Source organism: Aspergillus pseudotamarii (genome assembly GCF_009193445.1).
Source record: "Aspergillus pseudotamarii strain CBS 117625 unplaced genomic scaffold BDV38scaffold_11, whole genome shotgun sequence".
Lineage (NCBI taxonomy): Eukaryota > Fungi > Ascomycota > Eurotiomycetes > Eurotiales > Aspergillaceae > Aspergillus > Aspergillus pseudotamarii.
The window spans coordinates 84894-104401 of NW_022475025.1; the positions used below are offsets into that span (position 1 = coordinate 84894).

Consider the following 19508-nt stretch of genomic DNA (forward strand, 5'->3'; position numbering starts at 1 on the left):
GTTTCTTTTCTTTTTTTTTTTTTTTTTTTTTTTGCCTCTCAGAGCACTACTAATTTACTAAACCAGTACTAGTCCAGAAGGACTGGCGACTGCAGAACAGAACCAAAGATGAACAAAATAGAAACATCAGAGCCCTACAAGGCAACGTTGTATGTTCGACCCGTGTATTATACCAGTAGAAATTATATGTTGTACGTGTACGTTCACCTAAAGTGTCGTAATCCCCGATATTTAAGACCAGGTGATGACATTATATATATTGGATCTAGAACCACTACACTTCCCAAAAAAGCTTTTGATAGACCAGCTGGTGTAGAGGCTGTATAAAGATCGCTACTCATGCTGCCACTTTCCATTTATCTTGACAATAATTCTGCATCGAACAATCGAGGGCTGGCTGTCTCCGTTCTGTTATGATGTGATTAAGCCCTGCACCGTACGCTAGTCCGCAAGCGGAAAGACCAGGAGACGGCCTTCTTTTCCGTGCCCAACATCTGGGCATGTTTATTTAGTTTCCCCACGACTCTTGACATCCTCCTCGCTTACTTGGTGAAAATCAACTCGGGTTACTATTGTTACTACTGACACCCACATTTTTGAATTCATTCTTTTGTCTGAAGCGGTTGAGAAAATGATTTGAATTAGGCAGGTCCTCGCGTTGTTATTATCATTTCCAATTTCCCCCCCACACACGGTGATGTTATAAACCCAGATCTTCGGAACGTCGGAAACTCGGAACCCCCCAAACCGTTTACTTTTATGGCTCTGTTATTCCCTCGCGGCTGCCCGAGGTTGGCTCGCCATCAGGACATTGGACATATAATTCCAGAGCATGTCGGACCCCGATCACCCGCAAGATGGATGCATTGACCGTCCCCCGGGCACGGAGTGCGGCGCTGGAACGACACATTCCACCCATCCCGATCCCCATCGTGTGGGGAATTGTCGGCCTTGGTCAAGAGTATCGGCCGGCTTGAGGGCAACCGATATCACGATCCACAAAATCAACACGTATGTATCGCTTAGAATCACGTGAGACAGATCTCGTCGCTAACGATGGCCATGACAGGTTCATCTCGAGCTCCATCGGCCAGGACACCGCCCTCGGCTCCATTGAATATCTCTCACATGCCTTACATTACTTGCTCCTCTCGAGAATCTGGCGAAAACTAAAGACTCGCCTCTATGCTCTTCTCCGAAGGATGCAGAGACGTAAACCGACTCCATGTCACGGTCCATCCACCCCTCCGCAAATCCAAACACCGGCCTGGTCACCGCTACTGTCACTGTCATCGTTGATGTTCGACACCCGTTGCACTCTCCGTCTGTTGGGATTATTCTCGATATGGGCCTGGGGCTCTGAGACCGCAACGGCTCCCCCGGCGGATCGCATTGTCCGCGAACTAACACGACTTCAGCTGGTGGCGACCACAGCGTACCAACTGTTAGAAAATGTCGCCTTTCTCATGTCCAAACATGTTCTGCCGGAGAAATTATGGCAGAGGTTCGACAGTGAAAAACTGTATTCTTGGAGTCTTCTTTCCCTGTGTGCGCATATGATGCTCCAGGTGGGCAAGCTGTGGCGGGAGAGTATACTGAGAACGAGAGCAGACCCGAAGGCAGTGTCATCCACGAATGGTCGGATCACCATGATTGATAAGGAGGCGGGAAGCGCCAGTGAAGCCGGCGACCATGATCCGGACGTATTAACGCGGCGAGAGGAAATCATCGCCGCCCGGAAGAGCTTGGTATCAAGCCTGACCTGGGGAGCATTATGTGCGCACTGGGGCATGCCGGCTGGGATTGGGATTCCGGAGGCCTTCATAGGGGCCTTGAGCTTTGTTGCGGATGCATGGGAACTAAGGGATACGTGGGGTTCAATGGACGTTCCATCAGTTGGATGTCTCAATGGCTGAAGTGCTGGAGATATACGGTAGCGCAGTATTTACGTCGTCCAGAAAATCAATGCCTCATACTCGATAGGGATCGTCCAAATGAAGATCGGTGACCCGCCGAATATGGATCTCATTTATACTATGGGTGTGAGTTTACCTTGTATCATGGTGACTATCGATGAAAGTCCTATTGCTGCGATCTGTCTACGTCATTCTATCCAGCACCGAGGGTGGAACAACGGATCTAATTCGAAATTGTACTGACTTACGGTCTTCTTGCCACTCGTCTATATCCAGCCGAGTCGATTCTGATGTGAATGTTTTGTGATTCGCCACAGATGGTGAGGTTCAGAAATTCCCCACAAATTCCGTCCCCATTAGTAGAGGAACTGGCACGATCCTCCTTCATTCTACCAACTTTGGCAATTTCAATCTATCAGATTTCCCTGGTAGTCTTCTCGAACGCCACACTGGCAGCATTACGATCATGGCATCCAGCACAACTCGAGTCCTTGCCATTTCTCTGCACCTCCAACCATGGTTTGACGAGATGTATGCCCCGCTTCTCACGGCCCTGCGGGCCAAAGCGGAGGTTCAGCGTGCCGAGAGCACGCCGTCAGCCGTGCAGTTGCTCGCACAACGTCCAGAACCTTCAGTCGTACGCATCACCGATGAAGCCCTAACCCTCCCCAAGAACCGGACTGTCTGGGAAGCGGTTCTAGGGTATGTCCGTGGCGGGGGCACGGCCGTGGTCATGGGCCACTTTCCCTCATTCGTTCGACCGAACAGCCTCAAACCATTTTTCGCCCAAGCAGGTCTAACCTGGGAAGTGGGATCCTACCACCGGACAACCCTGGCATTAAACGAAGCCGCCGTTGGTGTCGCTACTGCCCAGAAGCTGCCACAGAGATACAGTCAGAAGGCTGTGTTCGTGAAGAACGTCGGACCGGGCGAGATGTGGTACCGAACGGACGATGACTCGGTGGTCGAGTCTCTGGTCTTCTCGCCAATGAGTGTGAATAAGGCTGGAGAGACAGCCGTGGCGTTGGCGGAAGTTGGTACGGGAAAGCTAGGGTATGTCGGCGACGTGAATGCGGAGGACGGTTCGAATGCGGTGATTCTTGCGATGTGTGGATTGCTGTAGCAAGGCGGGCGGGATAGGGAGATAGCGTCATGTGTGCTTCACTGACTCTGTGGTCACAACCAAGATAAGACCGCACGGGCTGGATGGAAGGGTGAAGCCTCGTCCCTCAATAGTCCTACACCGAATTAAACTAGATACTCGTTTGATACCAGCTCCATCGAACTGCCCTGCGGGTAGCTAACGGAGGGAATTCTGCCTCTCTAATCGGACGCAATACTTTTGAAAGCTTCGCTTTGAGCAGTTTGCCCTTGACAGGTAGCCATTTATGATGCCAATTATAATCTTGTATTTGCTAGATGTGAGCGGATGGTCGGGCACTGTGCTACCGGCGAGACTGGGCATAGAATCTGATATCCAGATATCTTCACTCCGGTACCACCAACAATTATAGTAACATACGTATAAAGACAATCAGGCTTCTCTTGTGTGATCACGTCACACGTCGGGGCCATTCAGTGAGCAAAGACCGGCGTCGGATTGAACCGAAAGTGGCGAATGAATCACCTTCGATAGCGGCCACCTTTGCCGGGCTTGGAGCACCTTCATGTCTACTCAATTACACGCTTTCTGTTGATACATTTTTTTTCCCCTTCATTTCCGTGTACCTGCTTCCACCAAGCTGTTCACGAGGCAACCTTCAGCCAAACCTAGTAGGAATGGGACATTCCATTGCTGCGAATCATCCAGGGTGATAGATCCTATCAGGGCCGGTGGCAAATGGTGACCATAGTCTTCTACCAATTACAAATACAAGGGCCAAACTAGGAATATACAATCTTGGAATCTACAAGCCGATTTCTGTTACTATTTCCAAGTAGTATGGTGCCGTATCAATCAAGCTGTCAGATAGTGGTGAATGAGTAACTCGAAGACCTAGTATTAGTAGTTGCGCCACCCAAGATAGCCCTGGAGAGGGCCGGAGTGGGGAAAGTCACTGACTCACTGGTGTGTATTTTATTTTATTTTTTTTTTTTCCTTTCGCGTGGACCTTCCGTTCCCTTAGACTGAAGCTTCGGGCTTTTTTGCACCATGGGGAAGAGACCCACTCTTTTGCTATCTGGCTCCGGAGATAAGAGATAGGGTACAAAATCCTACCTGTGCCTTCTGATAACCGTTATTTAACCCCGCCTGTGCATTATCAGATTCTAGATGCTGAACGCTTAGTGGTTGGCCGTGTGAGATCCTGCTGAGGAACGAAGTATAAATGGGAAAGATTAGAAACATCGTTATCAGCGCAATGCGATTATCGGAAAGAATAAGTACAGCGTATTTCTTCCCGCGTGGACCTTCCATCGACTTCAGAGGAACCCCATGGGGAACAGACCCACCCTTCACCTGGCCGCGAGACGCTCCGGACACGAGCTTAGCGTTCAGATATGAGGGGACATACTCTAAAGCCCAATGCCTATGTCTATAAATACTGAGACCGTTCCAAACAAAAAAGATTTTGCCATCTTTCTCCTTGTCCCCAATCACTCAACGCGTCGTCCGGGCGGGGATCGTCCAGCACTTTCATGATGACTGACACAAAGACGGCTGTTCCAAATTCAGACGATGGCCCTCCTCCCACCACACCAACAAACACTATCGATCAGGGTCACGGAGTCAGCATGGAGGCTATCCCGCTATGGAAGCGCGTATGGCGGCACAGTTTGACGCAGATGATGCTGTTGAGCGTCCAGGCCTTTTGTGGGCCAGCCATGTCGGACGCAATTACAGGTGAGAGTTCTATACCATCATCATATGGAGTCAGAATGTGCCGCTGATTGTTTCCAGGCCTCGGTGGTGGTGGCCTTGCAACTCCTCAGGTGTCAAACATTTCGACCGCCATCAGATATGCCACGCTGGCTGTCGGTATGTAATTCAGTAGCCCCAGAAATAAATTTCTGCGCGCTGATTGGTGAATGCTCCTTCCAGTTTGCTTTTTGGGCGGTCCCATAGTGAACAAAATCGGTGTCAAGTGGGCCCTGGTCATCGGCTCCATGTCCTTCCCTATCCAAGGGTCTGCCTACTACTGCAATAGCAAGTTTGGAAACCAATGGGTGAGTGATAGGACTTTGTGCTCATGGCCACCGACTGCATTCGGCAACTTGGCCTGTCGTTTGAAAGTACGCAATATCTGACACAAAGCCACTCTCTGCAGTATCTCATTCTCAGCGGAGCTATTGGTGGTATTGGGACCGCTTGCTGGTACGTCGCGGAAGCTGGAGCCATTATGACGCTGGCGCCATCCGGTGCTCGTGGAAAGTATCTAGCTCTGTGGATTGTCTCGCGCAATCTTGGACAGTTAGTCGGTGGTGCAATTAAGTAAGTCTCTCGGAAGTCTACACGAAAGGCATACGTGACGGGTAGATTCCAACTGACGCCGACTCCTGTTTGAAGTCTAGCAAAGAACCATGAGAAAGGGGCCGATGGTGGAGTCACCCCCGATACTTTCATTGCCTTTGTGATCATTGAGTGCATCGCGTAAGTGTGCTTGTTTTTCCATGAACAATCCCGAGGGCCGAAACTAAATTATGCTGATTGCAGTCTTCCATTCGCACTTTTAATCACTCCCTTCGAGCGCGTTATCCGATCTGACGGCACCCATATCGTGACTTCAGAGACCCTTTCTACCAAACAGGAGCTTAGGCGCATTGCAAAGACCATCACCTCCAGGCTCATTGTTCTTTCATCCCTTTGGGCACTGTGGTCATTTTTCTACACGTGGGTTACATTATACACTCATCTCCACGAAACGACAATAAAACGCTGACTGAGATGGCAGTGGTACTTGGACCACCTACTTAGGAACCTATTTCTCTGTCCGGGCCCGCGCCCTCTCGTCTCTGATCTCGCCATTCTTCTGCATGTAGGTGCCAGATAGAATCCTTTTCTTAGGCTCGACATTAACCAGTCTCTTTCGTCACCAGAATCGGCTGCTTTGGTCTTGGCTATATCCTGGACATGAAGGGCCTCAGCCAACGCCGCCGTGCGCAAATTGGTCTCTACACCGTCGTCATCCTCAACGTTGGTGTATATATCTGGTCTATCATCATGCAGACCAAGTTCAACCGCCATAATCCTGGCCACATCGACTGGGACGACGGACTGTATGCTTCGTCGTTCCTGCCGTATTTCTTTGTCCAGACCACCGGCCCGTTGTCACAATCGTACATGTATTGGCTTCTATCATCTTTTGCGACAGATGCGCAGGGTGAGTACTGAAATGAATCGGAATTAGTGACCAGCAGGGACTCGTACAGGTGCTAACAGCTAAGTAGAAAACGTCCGGAATGGCGCTGCATTCAGGTGCATTGAAGCTATTGGTCAAGCTGTTGCCTACGGTATGAACACTCAAACCACGAGTGACCCTCTCATTGGATTGTACGTCGTCCCATTCCACTTATCTCTCGTCTGGTCAAGGCGGCGACTGATTGATTTAGCTGCGTGACATTCGCCCTCCTCGGAGCTTCTCTGCTCCCCATGATTATGCTTGTGAACACGACGCCGGATCGTATCCCGGCTGATGTGATTGCTGAGCAGGAGGATGTCGCCCGTGACAAGCTGGAAAGTGCTTAAATCAGCCCGGACGGGATGATCCTGCTTAGTATGATAAGGCGGATGTTGTAGACAGTGTCCGTTATGAATATTCTATGTATACAGTTTCTTACCAAAAATACGTATTAGAGGGCTCTAGATCTCACTGCCACCGTGATTATTTGAAGTTGTTACTCAAAACATGTTCGCGTATATCGATGTCAACGTATTCCATAACAGAGATAATCCCACTTCCAAATCTCTAGCAATGGACTTTTAGTGCCTGATCCCTTGGCTAGCTGAGAACATTGAGACAAGACGGTGATAATTAGATATACCATCGGCTGTTCGGTATTGCTCACATTGATAACTCAAGGGACCAGTGATAATCCGTTCGTGGGGGAGCCAAAGAAGCGGCGCCCGCTTGGGGAGTTCCTTGTGCGGTCATAAATGTTTGGAATCACTTATTCCTTGTGACTTTCCGTTCTTGGGGATAGGGCTTGGCTAGGAATGATGCCGATGAAGTCATGCAGGGGAGCAGGATTCTGGAAGCTTTTATGAAATTACACCTTAATATGGGTGAGACGATATCACCGTCATGGGTCTGTTTAAATGGGATGCGGAGCTACACGCTAGAAAAAGGAGTTCCAGTTGGAGTAGGTAAGTGTTATCGTAATGATTATGTATACAGAGTAGTCTATAGAATATTGGCGTCTCTGGTAGGCAGTACAAACACCAGAAAGTCCCATGGTGGGATGTAGCCACCGGCCGCGAAATTATGAATACAAATATTTCAGCGGCCAGTTCTTTAGGTTCGGCCTTAGGGCGTCCACCTCAAGTTCAAACACGCTCCACTTCGACACCACTTATCTCCTTTTCATCGGAACGCTGTTCCGATTGAATACCCATATGCCTTGATCTCTGCTGCCATCTTTCTGGCCTGTTTCACTGGGTCTCCGCCTCGGGAGAAGATGAGATCAATATCCTCAAGACGCAAGTTGCTAGTCTCCGGATAGAAGAAGTAAATGATTGGGATAAAGAGGAGATTGGTGATCATGAAGATCAGGTATGCCTTCCACTGGATGCGGTTGATGACCACCGGTGTGATCATGACCACAGTAAAGTTCCACAGCCAATTGGAGCTCACTCCAATAGCCGTGCCTTTAGTCCGGGCTTCTAGGGGTAGAATCTCTGGGACGTACACCCACGGGACCGAATTGATGGACATGCCATGGATCAGCATATAAAGGAAGAAGAAGCTAACAGAGGCGGAGGCATAAGCCTTCCCATTCGGCTCGTCGACCTGGGATAGCAGGGCCGCGACCATAAGCATACATACGCCTAGGCCAAAAGAACCAATCATCATGGTCTTGCGTCGGCCCATGCGATCCAGCATAAATGCAGGAAGAAGTGATCCGAGCATGAACATAATCTGGATGCACCCGCCGAGGATCTGAGAAAGTTGGCCACTCATGCCCACGTTTTGTCTCAGGACAGCTGTTAAATAAACTATCAGCAGTGGTCATCCGGTTCAAGAAATACAGCACTTACTCGGAACAAAATACACGACTAGGTTGATCCCTCCAACCTGGTTCATGAGCTGGATACCCCAGGCAAGGAGCACTCGCTGACCCGTCTTCACCTCATCGTTACGGAAGATCTTCCAAAAAGACTGTTTGCTAACTGCATCTTCCAGCTCAATAGCGGATAAGATCGCCCTGCGCTCGTTGACGATGTATTCGTCATGCTCCTCCCGGTTATAGACGGCACAGAGAACCTCTATGGCTTCTCGCTCTTGGCCGTGATTCATAAGCCATCGCGGAGATTCTGGCAGACCAAATACAAGCACAATAACAAAGATAGCGAAAAGGATTTGCATTGCAATAGGAAGTCGCCAGGCGATAGGGCCGCCGACAAACGACATGCCAAAGTCAAACCAGTACGCCACAACGATACCGACCGCGGTGAAGAGTACTTCGGATGAAATCAGCCGTCCTCGGGTTTTGCCCTCGCACATCTCCGCTTGATACCTTGGGTCTCCGTCAGTATCGTGGTCATCATGCTTTTTTTGTATCGTTGCGAACATCAAAGCTTACATTGGCACCGTGGATGTCTTCAAACCTGTACCTGCGCCCGTCACCAATCGCCCAATAATCAGATGAGGCACAGTAAACGCGGTCGTCTGCAGTACTGCGCCTACAATCACCACACCCATCGCCAGCCAGATGGTCGTCCGTCGGCCGAGCGTCTCTCCGATGAAGAAGTTGACTGACGTCCGTCCGAGTCAATTCGATGCTCCGTCCAATGATATTTGGCAGGTCACTTACTCAAGCACCCCAAAAGACAGCCCAGGTTATAGCAGCTTACTATAATCCCTTCTTCCGAATCATCCGGATAGTTGAACTGCTTCCTCCAGTCATCATTCCCAACAATCCCGCTGAAGACGCCCTGGTCGTATCCGAACAGGATAAATGCCACAAGACAGCATGCTGTGATGGCCGCTTGAAGGGGTTTGCCCCTTCCATACCAGGTACGCATAATGAACGTAGGATACTATCGTTAAGAGAAGTGGCTAACGATCGAATACCACATGTCTATGCCCACGGATCGCGTCCATCCAGGTGCGTTCTTTTATATCCTCCGTGAATCATGTACATAACGAAACGCGGGTTGCCAGTGTTGGGAAGACCTCCATCATTGTGGGTGCCATCTTGTCCACTTGACGGATGACGATCAGGTCGCGCAGTAGACCCGACGCGGAGATTTCAGCAAGCTGGAGAAAACCATGTATCTTTATGCGGAGTTTGACTGACGGTTCTGGGTTCTGGGGAATACACTCGGCTTCCGTCCGAAGCCCGTCGCGGTTTAACTTGCCTTGTTGGGTCTGCCTCAGGATAAGTATTGCTCCGGGCGCACGTGATTCTTTACTCTTTGGGAAAGGCGTGCTCATTTGGGAAACCGCAAGCACTCCGTTTCTCCACCGCTTTTGGGCCCATCGTCTGCCACACCCGGACTGACTACTTAGTACTCCAGGACCCTGGATGAAAAGGACCCACTATCTGGGGGATTGGGGAATGGCCAAACTGACTCTGCGATGATCGCATGTTCTGAGGGTACATGCAGGGTTACATTGACTTACGCGTGCCTCATGAGCGGCTGAGAAATGGGCTGACACTGTTGCGCCTTGTACATACATGGGGAGCATACAATCATATATGTAGCATTATATTTGACTTTGTACCCAGACATTTCGGAAATAAAGGTCCAAATTCGAGGGAATTTGGCTACTAGTATGCTGGTTATGTATTCGTGACTCGTGAAGTCGTTCGATGTTCCTTTCTACGACGTACACTAGTTAAGCAGGAGTTCATAAAGGCCTTGCATTCTAGCTCCTTGTCCTAGCGATTAGTTGGTCCCATTTCTAAATCAGATCGCAGGGTAAAAGATAATAGTTTGGGTGAGAAGTGGCATTGATTCTTGTGTCGTACTGTGTTTATCAGATTGCGCGAAACCAATATATATAATCAGGCTCACAAGGTAATCAAGTATCCACCTCACGAGCTTTACTACTTCTGCATTCTGACACGACACCAACCCAATCGAGTCTATCATTTACAGAGTTCAAGTAGAGTTACTTGTCCCGACCTTTGCTAATCGCCATGTCGAGTTAGGATAACTAAAGACAAGAAAAGTCAAACTCATCAGGGTTCCACGGCATGTCCGGGTTGATAAAGGCAGAGTCGGAGGGACATTTGGGGATATTGATATTTAAGAAATTTCCCAGCTGATCGTCGATATCTTGAAACATGGGATCCGTCACAAAACTATCGAAGCCACTATTATCCAAGTCCTCAAAATCGAACAGTAGTTGGTGGTCTGTCGTTGGAACGGTCTCGTTTGCAGAAAATTGTTGGCCGTGTGCCGCCTCAGCTACTTCTTCTGCATTCTCTTCAGGATGGAACGGTTCCATATTGTAGACATCGCAGCTCAATGAGGCTGTGGCGATAGGCGCCTTCTTATGTGACGCCGCTAATTGGTTCGTTCTTCCAGCCACGCGTTGCATGCCGCCCAATGCACGTTGACCAAGCCGGGTCATCACTTGAGCGGACCACCACGTCGAGCTTAGAGCCTCTAGGCTCTTATAAAACGTTTGTAAATGTTTCTTGGCCGCATACTGCGTACTGGGAAGCTGACAGCGCTTGAGCTGTTTATAGGATATGGAGAACCCGAGTGATATCGAATACGCAACGGTCGGCAAAGGCGTGAACTGACTGATGGCGCACATTTGTAACAGGGTGGCTATGCGATATACAGCGAGATCCTGTCGCAGGTACAGCGCGTGAGACCTCGGTTGAGCCTTGAGTCCCCATGGCCGTGAGGCTAGAAGAGCTATTGCATGATACGCCAATTCGAAAGACACTGAGGTAGCTTAGTGAGTGTCTTGGGAGGAAGAAGTCATGAGAAGGATACTAACACATGTGATCCATAGGTATATCCTCCGCTTGATATTTCGCAATCAGTTCTTCGAAGCGGGGAATTTCGGGTTTATTCTCATCTACGGGGGCATCCAGGGTCGGCCGATACACCACCATGACCTCGCCCAGTATTGACGCCAGGGAAAGCCAAACGCGAAAGGGGCCGTCGAAGAGGTCAATCACGTCTGTGAGCTGTTGGCCTAGGTCTCGGTCGTGAATCACCAACGGCCTCCCATGAATGGCCGCAATCCATCGGTCAAGACTCCATAGACACCAAAACAGTGTAACTAGCGGTTTTTCATGTCTCTCAGGCCCACATTTTAAAAAGTGTAGCCCGACAGTGTGAGCATGATGGATGGCCTGAGCTAGGTACAAGGACGCGTCCTCAAAGCTCTTGGGTCCTGAAGCATGCAACGAAACAAGGGCAAGAATTTGTATTAAAGTCATTCGTTTCCGCTCCAGACGCATGGTAATGGCCTGGCAAAGGTCTTCGTATAGAAGATTGCTAAATCTGCAAGGAGACATGGGTTCGATGCGATCCCCAAGCCGGAGCATTGGTCCTGCATCGCGTTCCTTTGAGGCGACCAGACATATTGCCTGCAGAAGGTACAGAGAAACAGTACCATTGCGAAAGTGCACTTGAAAGTCTTCCTCATGGACCAAAGGAAGCACGGGGTGGATGCGACGGAAGAAAATGTTTATCAACGCTTCTTGGGTTTGTCGTGGCGGAAGAAGAGCGCCCGGGCGCCCTGAATGTCGCTTCTGCCGAGACATCTGGTGTCTGCTACTGCTCGATGAAGGTTCTTCATGGAAAGAATTTTCGCCATTTTCGATAAATTCATTTTCCCGATCCAGCCAGACTCCAACATCCCGCTGATGAGCACGCCCACGCATGAGTCTCGTACTACCATCGTCGACAAAAAGCACGACTGGGTTCAAGTCACCGATAAAGCGATGAGTGCATGAGTCCCTCCGGGAGACTTGGGGAGTATACTTTTGCCTTTCGACGTAAGCTTGAGAGGACTGTGGGGCACTCTGTAGCTTGGGCTCTGCAGGCTCGCCAGGAAGCTGCTGCGACGCCACAACACCGATTGGGGATCGCGACCCTTGAGTCGCAGCTGGAGAATACTGAACAAACTGGGTAGTCGGCCGCAGTGGCGTAGATAAACCTGATTGTCGGTTTGATTTCTGGTGGTAGCATTTTTTCTAAACGTCCTCCAGTAAGTCATCAGCGCGCGCAGGTGAAAATATCAACGAACCTTTCTCAGGCGGCACTTCTCACATGCGCCTCTGGCGTATGTTCTTTTTGGGACTCTTCCGTCTTGACTGATATGGAAGGTGAGGTCCATATCGACCCACTCGTATTGCGTTGGTTGTTCAGTGTGGAGGCGGCGACTGCGAACAAGTGGTTTGGTTTCAGAGGATCTTAGAGTAATTGCATGCAGCACGGCTACAAATGGCATCCATCTATCTGAGCTAACTAGTGAAGAGTCCTGGCTAAGGATGTCTTTGGTATCTGTGCAGGTAATCGTGGACGATGCATTTTTGTGGTTTCGATCATGAGGTTGAGTATTTATCCTGATATGGCAGTCTGGCAGCGGCGGGAGATTTACCCCTTTTGGCTATTCCGCCCCTCGTTTGGAAGTCCCGCTTGTCTTACCTAAAATGGAAATCCCTTCATTTTGCCCGATAGAAAAGTAGTATAAGAATAACCATTAGGTGTCAATGCCTCAAGAACAGGAATGAAGCAGTAAAACCAGACCATAAAGACCTTTCATCATGCTGTTCAATGAGTCCGTGTGTTGCAGTCTAAGGTTCGACCCGAGTCCAGACTTCAATCTCGACGTTTTCCTTAAACAAGCTAACCCTGATATATTTCACATCTGCAGCTTAGACAAATCGTGTATCTTCCTTCCGGCTTGGAACTGCTCTGAAAACAAGCCTTGCATATCTGGGAAACTTCGCTTGTCACTTGCGCAAGCTGCAACCGTCAAAGGGATATCAGTCCAGGTGCGAGGCATGGCTAAACTGTGAGTAATTTGCTTCTGTTTTCAAACTTATACATCATCTAACAACCGTAGGCCTTATGATGAGGGCACATTCTTCAGATCCTATCACGAAGAGAATACATTTGCAGCAACGCAACCCTTGGCGTCGTCCCATAAGCAGAACCCTTTCAGCTTACCGGCAGGGGACTATGAATTCCCGTTCAGTATTCCTCTCAACGGGGATATGCTGGACTCTATCACCTGTTCGGGATTCACCTACCACTCCTATCAAGTGCATGCCATGGTCGAGCGCAGGTTGAATAGAAATATCATTGTCTCACAGCCTATCCGGATTTATAAACATGTTTCCATCGAGGAGAGTCTCAACTGGATGTCAGCCTTGAATGTCAGCGATGCAACACTCTTGTTCCTGCGTACGCATGGCTAATAATACCTCATAGTCAATCGATAGACAGTGGGATAACGTCGCGCAATATAGCGTTTCCATCCCAGATGTCAACATCCCGTTTGGCGCAACATTCCCCGTCAAGCTCCAGGTCGCGCCATTATCAAAGGGCATAAAGCTCCAAGCGTTAACCATCGACGTCGTTGAGCAACACGAGCTCAAAATCAGCGCACCAGCGGGATATTCCGCACAGTATAATGTCCACTTTCTATCATCTAAACAGAAGCACGTCATTTTCAGCGAGCGGTACAACTTAGACGATTGTATGGCCTCAGAGTCAGAAGGATCTGATCTGGAGTGGTGTACAACAAAAACCATATCTTTGCCACAGCATCTTGAAGCTTGCACCCAGGACGTGTGTCTTAATACGATAAGCATCAAGCATCAAGTAGCATTCACCATCGAGTTACTCGGTGTTGGCGAGGGGCTATCAATGGTACGTGAAATCAATCCGCGATATTTAGCAAAAGGGTACCTCCTGCACACGTTCACCGGACTGCCCTTCCTGACATCCGTATAGATAAAAGGAACAATTCCATTTAATATCTACATGTCACCACATATCATCAATGAACATGGTACTGTCCGTTGTGTTCATATTGATAGGTTCCATGATGATTATGTGCCGCCTCCTCCTTTGTATAGCAAACATCAAAATGATCTGTTGCTACCTGTGGCAGAAGGGTCACTGAACACCGGTACCCTTCAAATAAACTGCCAGCAACACTTGAATAATGCTTTCGTCAATCCTATACAGCTTGACTGTGCACCCAGTTATGAATCTGTGATACGAATCTAACCTTTTATTGCAAACTACACTCGCACGTCATATTCAGAATTGAATGGCCAGTTGATTGTTCGACCAGGGATGTTACCACGAGACTGTTCCGACCTAGAACAATAAGGATTATTAGTGATCATTTTCGCCTACTACCATATTTAGGGGGATCAGATTCCATTGAAACAACCCCTTCCAAAATAATGTCTTGGCCGATTATAGTCGGAACATGCCAACAGCACGCGGCGAGTCGACTTTGTGCTGTTTCTCAGATATTCCGAGGTCTAGCGAGAAGATCTTGAAACTTGGCTTGGTTACCAGCTTACTGTTCATACCGGCGCTCACTGTTCTTTACCTTTTTGTGGGCCGATACTACGTATCCCTAAGGCAATGACCTAGTGATACGCCCTATTACTGCCTTTACTGTCCTCATGGCGACCTTTATCTACAATCAAAAACGTCGGGGAGACGCTGGCGCTCTCCCCTTTCCAGTCATAACGCGCCGTAGCGTGATCGCTAGGTGAATGTTTCATTACATGCGGGAATAGTACTAGCGTATATTCGAGCACTACTTGCCAAATTATTATTAGATTGTACATGGGTATACTCCCGCCATGCCACCGGCTCAGACGGAATAAACTCTCGTCGCTGTTGATAGAAGTCCCATACAGACGTAGTATCTCGTGGTTGAACTCGCATGTACAACAATAGCTGGGAACATGGTGATTCAATGACGACCGGTGAAGCCAAGGCGCGACTAGAAATACTACAAGGCCATCAAGATACTGGGCAGCAGTGGGGTCTGTTCTGCCAATTCTATACCGTTCAACATACTATCCTCATCTACCTGTTTACTAGATTTAAAAAGATAAAGAAGGTACTATTTCATCCATGGCTACTAGATCAATTTTGAACTAGCTCTGAGTTTTTTTATGGATATATGTTAGCCCACTATAAACTTGGCGAAAAGCTGGCATGGAATATTAGGAATCCAATAATTTTCCGTCTCCTGCTGACAATATAATTTAAGTGCGCCCCACAGGATGACAACATTTCTCTCCATAGATGTACCAGGGAGCGATATAAATTACATCCTCTAGTACTTGAGACCGTTACCGGGAATCTATTGTAATCTTACCTTGCAATCATTGCTTACTGTAGAAGTCATTGGAGGTATATTTAATCCCGGAGGAAAATTCAGGTCCGAGTACCAACTGAGTTGGAGCTCATATACTACTCGGTGACGTTGACACCTTTGCAGGTTCACTTACCCAACTCTTTGAGCACAGCTTGCGCGTCCGATTCTCGATCTCTGGGATAGCTATTCTAATGTCTACCAAGGTTACGGGGCGCAGAAGCCCGGGGTCCCATGATCTGCGTGACAGATTCATGGTAACCGACAGTCCGCTCGGGAGAGATACAACAATCATAATATGTATTACTACCCCAAGTCCCTCATGGTTGGGCCCTGTTATTCTTCAGTACTTCAACTTGACAAGGCAGTCGCCCTTGGTTCAACTATCTGCACGGCTATTCAGCCTTGCCAAATGTCTCTCTGTGCTCTTCCCATAATCGATTCCGAAGTTTCTCATCCTGCAATACCTCCAGACCTGTCGCAGCCATGACCGAAGCAAACTTCAACGATGATTCAAATGCCTGTCGTGTTCCTGCTGCCTTCTCAAATCCAGGATGGTGGGGTCCGATCTTCGGCGATTCCACCTCAACGAGGAACCCGGGATGGAGGCTTGGGAGCTCATAACTGACATTGCCTGGTTTCACGGTTAGTATCAGCGGTTATTGTGGTGATGGACAGCCCTACCTTGATCCGTTGACGCACCACTGACTGCAGGCAATGATTTCATGTAGTCCTGCTTTTGCTCCTGAGAATGTTTATAGAAGGTGTCAATGAGAATATCGTTGCATTGCAATTCTTTGTAGCTTTCAAGCCTAGATCCGACCACGTTAGCGATAGGTTATGGAGACTTCCTGTTCCGAACCTTACGTACCAGTCAAACTCAACGGTGCATCCCGCGGCTGTGGCCGCCCCTTCACAGCAGGCAGTCACCCTCTTGGCAGTTTCTTGCAACTCTGCATCCGTCTCCGCGCGGGCGAAAAATTGGAGCTCTGTGAGATGCGGAATCACATTGGGCTTGTCACCCCCCTTGGAAATGATGGCGTGCATACGCTGATTAGGCGCAACTTGTTGTCGAAGCATGGCGATGTTGCTATAGGCAGCTACCGCGGCATCCAATGCGTTGTGGCCTAGCCAAGGGGCATTGCCAGCATGAGCACTAACACCACGAAAAGTCACAGTAGCTCCGCGACGAGCCATACAGCGAACAGCAGCTACTCCATCTTTTCCCGTCCCAGGGCCAGGATGACCCATGAGACAAGCGTCAACCCCCTTATAAGCACCAGCCTTGATAAGTTCAATCTTACCGCCGCCGCCCTCTTCTGCGGGAGTGCCGAGCAGGCGTACACGGCCCTCAATCGGACTGGCCTTGATGGCCTCTGCAGTGGCCAGGAAAGCTGCAAGGGACGAGGTGGCGATCAAATTGTGCCCACAGGCATGACCGATTTCGGGCAAGGCATCGAACTCAGCATTATAGACAATCAGACCTCCACCGGTCCCGACCTCGGCTTCAAATGAGGTCTTGAGTCCATACGCATGACGCGTGACGTTGTATCCAAGCGACTCGAGCAGGTCACACAGAGTGTCATGGGCGTGAACCTCTTCGAAGGCAAGCTCTGGATGGGAATGGATCTGGATAAGGGCACGAAACATTAACGAGATACGTCTAGTAAATATGTGGGGGGGAGGAGGACATATGGTTGGGTACCTCTTGGTTAACTTGCCAGAGACGCTCCTCATATTTTCTGATAGTTTCTGCGATTGAGGCCATATTGGGAGATGCTACAATGACTAATGTTGCGGTATACAGGCAAAACAAATGCTGACTATACTATTGTTTCTACTTATACCAATCTCCGTACTTATAGTGAATTAGAACCTATACGATGGATGCCTTAGGTGGATACCTGAGGAACCCACTATGATATCGGCAAATGCCCATCCAATCAGCGGTTGACCCTCGCTTATCCCGCAACCAATTGCCGAACGAGGCGACTGCAGATCCACTAAAAAGGCCGACAACATCCCTTCATTTCTTCTCTTTCCTACCATTTATGCAACAATATACCAGGCCCCCTGAGAAAGTTATGTCTGGACGCAATGCCCCGCGATCCCGGACCGGTAAGCATTTTGATTCAGACCGGGTCTATTGCGTTCCTGACGCTAAACGATTACGCAACAGGGTGCGCCACGTGTCGGACCCGGAAGATTAAGTGTGATGAGATGCATCCTTCGTGTGTCCGATGTGTAAATGCCCAGATGCAATGTGAATGGGTTCACAAGACTCCGAAAAAGGCCTCCAGGTCGAAACCACTCGCGAATGCATCGAGCGGCCCAGGTCTACAAAGAACCTATTACCCCCTCCGACCGCGGAACATAGACGCGGGTATGCATCTTACTTATCTGTCTCTGCCGAACTCACATTTCCTAACATCTAGCGAGCGGGAGTACTTCACGTTTTTTCCCCATACGTCCATGGTGCGATGGCTTGGGAAGCCATGGCAGTGGGCCTCCCTTCATTATGTGTATAGTCATATCGCCCCGCGTTCGTCGGTCGTAACAAGGATGATTATGGCAATCTCTGCCACCGAGCTCGACGGGATTCGCCACATGGAGCGACTTAGAAGTGACCAGATGGCATCACACGACCAATGGCCGGGTGAAGCTGGGACATCACACTATCAAAGTGCTCTACGCGAATTTCAGCTCATTCTTAGCAAGAGCCAGAGGTCCCTATCCCCTGAGGAGGTGGATGAAATTTCGACGGCATTTTTCCTCATGGTGACCTATGAGTATCTATTCGGCCAAGATAGCGCGGCCATGGAGGTGCATATTCAGGGCATCTACACGTTCCTCAAAGCTCATGATTTAGTTCCCAGACTCGGCGAGTCTGGCCAATGTGTTAGACTACCGATACTGACGCAACAGTTATTGCTTTTCGTAATGTAAGTCAACGTTGGCTTGACAGTAACCGTAGCTTCCTACTCATGACGATAGGTATGCGAACCTCACAATATGCAAGTACGGCCATCTCCGCCAATTGTGGGAGGAGGCTGGGCATGAGTCCTCCTTTGTCTCTACTATGGATGAGCTCTTTTATAACAGCCGCACGTCACAACATGCAATCTGGCCCGTCGAATACCCGACCGAAGCATCACTGGATGACATTTCGGTCTTTCGTCCGCTGGAGCTGACCAACGAATGCAAAAAGCTGAAATATAGACTCTTGCTCATGCCTCAAAGCACACGAGGAAAATTTGAATGGGATTCCATGGATTGTCTAGAACAAGACCTACGTGGCATTGGAAAGGTATACCATGCCCTCCTCATCCCAGTGGAAGTATCTAGCTGACCACCAATCGACGCATAGCGATACCAAGATTTGATAATCATGAGCCAGCAGCCACGTTCTGACTTGCGGAACCGGCAACTACAAACGATCTACTTTGCAGTTGCCGAGTATCATGCGACCACTATATTCTTCTGCTACCGGTGGAGCTTGGTTAATTGTATGAGCCCTCCGTCCCTGTCCTCTCGCGATGCAGTAAATGGTGCATTAGAAATCATTAAGAAACTTTCCACCGAGAGTCCTTCATGTTTAGGAAGAGTTTACTGGCCGATGGTTGTTCTGGCCGGGTGTATGGAGGACTCACAAGACCGCCAGTGGATCCGGAGGACGCTTGTAGAATCGCAGCATACGATAGTCTTTCCGTCCATGAGGGGGTGGCTTAATGATATGAGTGGCCTCAACCTCTAGGGTTTGGCTGTCGCTAAACGAACAGAATTGTAGACATTACGTTTCTGTATCTAGATTCTAGCCTCGGTTGATATTAGTCCCTATCATCAATCTCCGTCTATGATATGGTAGAGAACACGGAATCTTCTTGGCAGGCCAGCCGCAAAGGGGAAAATCCGGGGTTAGACTTGGGGAGTTGCATTAATACTAGACCCATCTTTGCCGAAACAGCCAATGAACATCACGGTCCAGATATGGCCCTCGCGGCGATGCCGAGTTCTGACTGGTTGCAAGTTAAACGACGGTCAACTTAATATCCATCCATTGCGACTTGATAAGGTTCACTAAGATGTCAGATAACGGAATCCAAAAAAT

The 19508-nt window shown here is 49.1% G+C and overlaps 9 protein-coding genes across 9 annotated transcripts; 5 read left to right on the forward strand and 4 right to left on the reverse strand.

Annotated features, from left to right (window-relative positions):
- Window positions 1-734: 734 nt before the first annotated feature.
- BDV38DRAFT_18196 (uncharacterized protein) lies at window positions 735-2149 on the forward strand. Its single transcript, XM_032052094.1, has 2 exons — window positions 735-1011; window positions 1070-2149. The coding sequence occupies exons 1-2, from the start codon at window positions 833-835 to the stop codon at window positions 1914-1916; spliced, it is 1026 nt and encodes a 341-aa protein (XP_031916485.1). The 5' UTR covers window positions 735-832; the 3' UTR covers window positions 1917-2149.
- A 296-nt stretch (window positions 2150-2445) lies between these two features.
- Window positions 2446-3039, forward strand: BDV38DRAFT_269025 (uncharacterized protein; the record flags this gene model as incomplete). The annotated part of the gene is made up of 1 exon (XM_032056893.1): window positions 2446-3039. The coding sequence occupies one exon, from the start codon at window positions 2446-2448 to the stop codon at window positions 3037-3039; it is 594 nt and encodes a 197-aa protein (XP_031916486.1).
- Window positions 3040-4008: 969 nt separating this feature from the next.
- BDV38DRAFT_239687 (uncharacterized protein) lies at window positions 4009-4804 on the reverse strand. Its single transcript, XM_032053788.1, has one exon. It carries the CDS (start codon window positions 4330-4332, stop codon window positions 4093-4095), a length of 240 nt encoding a protein of 79 aa, XP_031916488.1. The 5' UTR covers window positions 4333-4804; the 3' UTR covers window positions 4009-4092.
- On the forward strand, window positions 4009-6759 carry BDV38DRAFT_239688 (major facilitator superfamily domain-containing protein). The gene is made up of 10 exons (XM_032053789.1): window positions 4009-4758; window positions 4816-4893; window positions 4957-5081; window positions 5183-5346; window positions 5422-5505; window positions 5569-5745; window positions 5807-5890; window positions 5952-6235; window positions 6303-6405; window positions 6465-6759. The coding sequence occupies exons 1-10, from the start codon at window positions 4554-4556 to the stop codon at window positions 6598-6600; spliced, it is 1440 nt and encodes a 479-aa protein (XP_031916487.1). The 5' UTR covers window positions 4009-4553; the 3' UTR covers window positions 6601-6759.
- Window positions 6760-7318: 559 nt separating this feature from the next.
- Window positions 7319-9372, reverse strand: BDV38DRAFT_18216 (general substrate transporter). The gene is made up of 4 exons (XM_032052098.1): window positions 8886-9372; window positions 8655-8826; window positions 8110-8588; window positions 7319-8055 (listed from the first exon to the last, which is right to left on the reverse strand). The coding sequence occupies exons 1-4, from the start codon at window positions 9094-9096 to the stop codon at window positions 7436-7438; spliced, it is 1482 nt and encodes a 493-aa protein (XP_031916489.1). The 5' UTR covers window positions 9097-9372; the 3' UTR covers window positions 7319-7435.
- Window positions 9373-10766: 1394 nt separating this feature from the next.
- Window positions 10767-12382, reverse strand: BDV38DRAFT_269028 (fungal specific transcription factor domain-containing protein; the record flags this gene model as incomplete). Its single annotated transcript, XM_032056894.1, has 3 exons — window positions 10767-10998; window positions 11035-12239; window positions 12293-12382. 3 exons carry the CDS (start codon window positions 12380-12382, stop codon window positions 10767-10769), a joined length of 1527 nt encoding a protein of 508 aa, XP_031916490.1.
- An 883-nt stretch (window positions 12383-13265) lies between these two features.
- On the forward strand, window positions 13266-14286 carry BDV38DRAFT_290154 (arrestin C-terminal domain-containing protein; the record flags this gene model as incomplete). The annotated part of the gene is made up of 3 exons (XM_032061414.1): window positions 13266-13427; window positions 13483-13923; window positions 14008-14286. 3 exons carry the CDS (start codon window positions 13266-13268, stop codon window positions 14284-14286), a joined length of 882 nt encoding a protein of 293 aa, XP_031916491.1.
- A 1509-nt stretch (window positions 14287-15795) lies between these two features.
- Window positions 15796-17168, reverse strand: BDV38DRAFT_290155 (M20 family metallopeptidase; the record flags this gene model as incomplete). The annotated part of the gene is made up of 4 exons (XM_032061415.1): window positions 15796-16034; window positions 16085-16212; window positions 16272-17029; window positions 17106-17168. The coding sequence occupies 4 exons, from the start codon at window positions 17166-17168 to the stop codon at window positions 15796-15798; spliced, it is 1188 nt and encodes a 395-aa protein (XP_031916492.1).
- A 329-nt stretch (window positions 17169-17497) lies between these two features.
- BDV38DRAFT_279936 (Zn(II)2Cys6 transcription factor) lies at window positions 17498-19154 on the forward strand (the record flags this gene model as incomplete). The annotated part of the gene is made up of 3 exons (XM_032059168.1): window positions 17498-18342; window positions 18395-18707; window positions 18768-19154. The coding sequence occupies 3 exons, from the start codon at window positions 17498-17500 to the stop codon at window positions 19152-19154; spliced, it is 1545 nt and encodes a 514-aa protein (XP_031916493.1).
- Between the last annotated feature and the right edge of the window lie 354 nt (window positions 19155-19508).

Coding starts and splice junctions, on each gene's coding strand:
- BDV38DRAFT_18196 (XM_032052094.1), top strand. CDS start 833: ATGTCGGACCCCGATCACCCGCAAGATGGATGCATTGACCGTCCCCCG. Junction 1,012..1,069: donor ACGATCCACAAAATCAACAC/GTATGTATCGCT, acceptor TGGCCATGACAG/GTTCATCTCGAGCTCCATCG.
- BDV38DRAFT_239687 (XM_032053788.1), bottom strand. CDS start 4,332: ATGGAAGGTCCACGCGGGAAGAAATACGCTGTACTTATTCTTTCCGAT.
- BDV38DRAFT_239688 (XM_032053789.1), top strand. CDS start 4,554: ATGATGACTGACACAAAGACGGCTGTTCCAAATTCAGACGATGGCCCT. Junction 4,759..4,815: donor CATGTCGGACGCAATTACAG/GTGAGAGTTCTA, acceptor GATTGTTTCCAG/GCCTCGGTGGTGGTGGCCTT. Junction 5,891..5,951: donor ATCTCGCCATTCTTCTGCAT/GTAGGTGCCAGA, acceptor TTTCGTCACCAG/AATCGGCTGCTTTGGTCTTG.
- BDV38DRAFT_18216 (XM_032052098.1), bottom strand. CDS start 9,096: ATGCGTACCTGGTATGGAAGGGGCAAACCCCTTCAAGCGGCCATCACA. Junction 8,589..8,654: donor AAGACATCCACGGTGCCAAT/GTAAGCTTTGAT, acceptor CGGAGACCCAAG/GTATCAAGCGGAGATGTGCG. Junction 8,056..8,109: donor AGTCGTGTATTTTGTTCCGA/GTAAGTGCTGTA, acceptor TTTATTTAACAG/CTGTCCTGAGACAAAACGTG.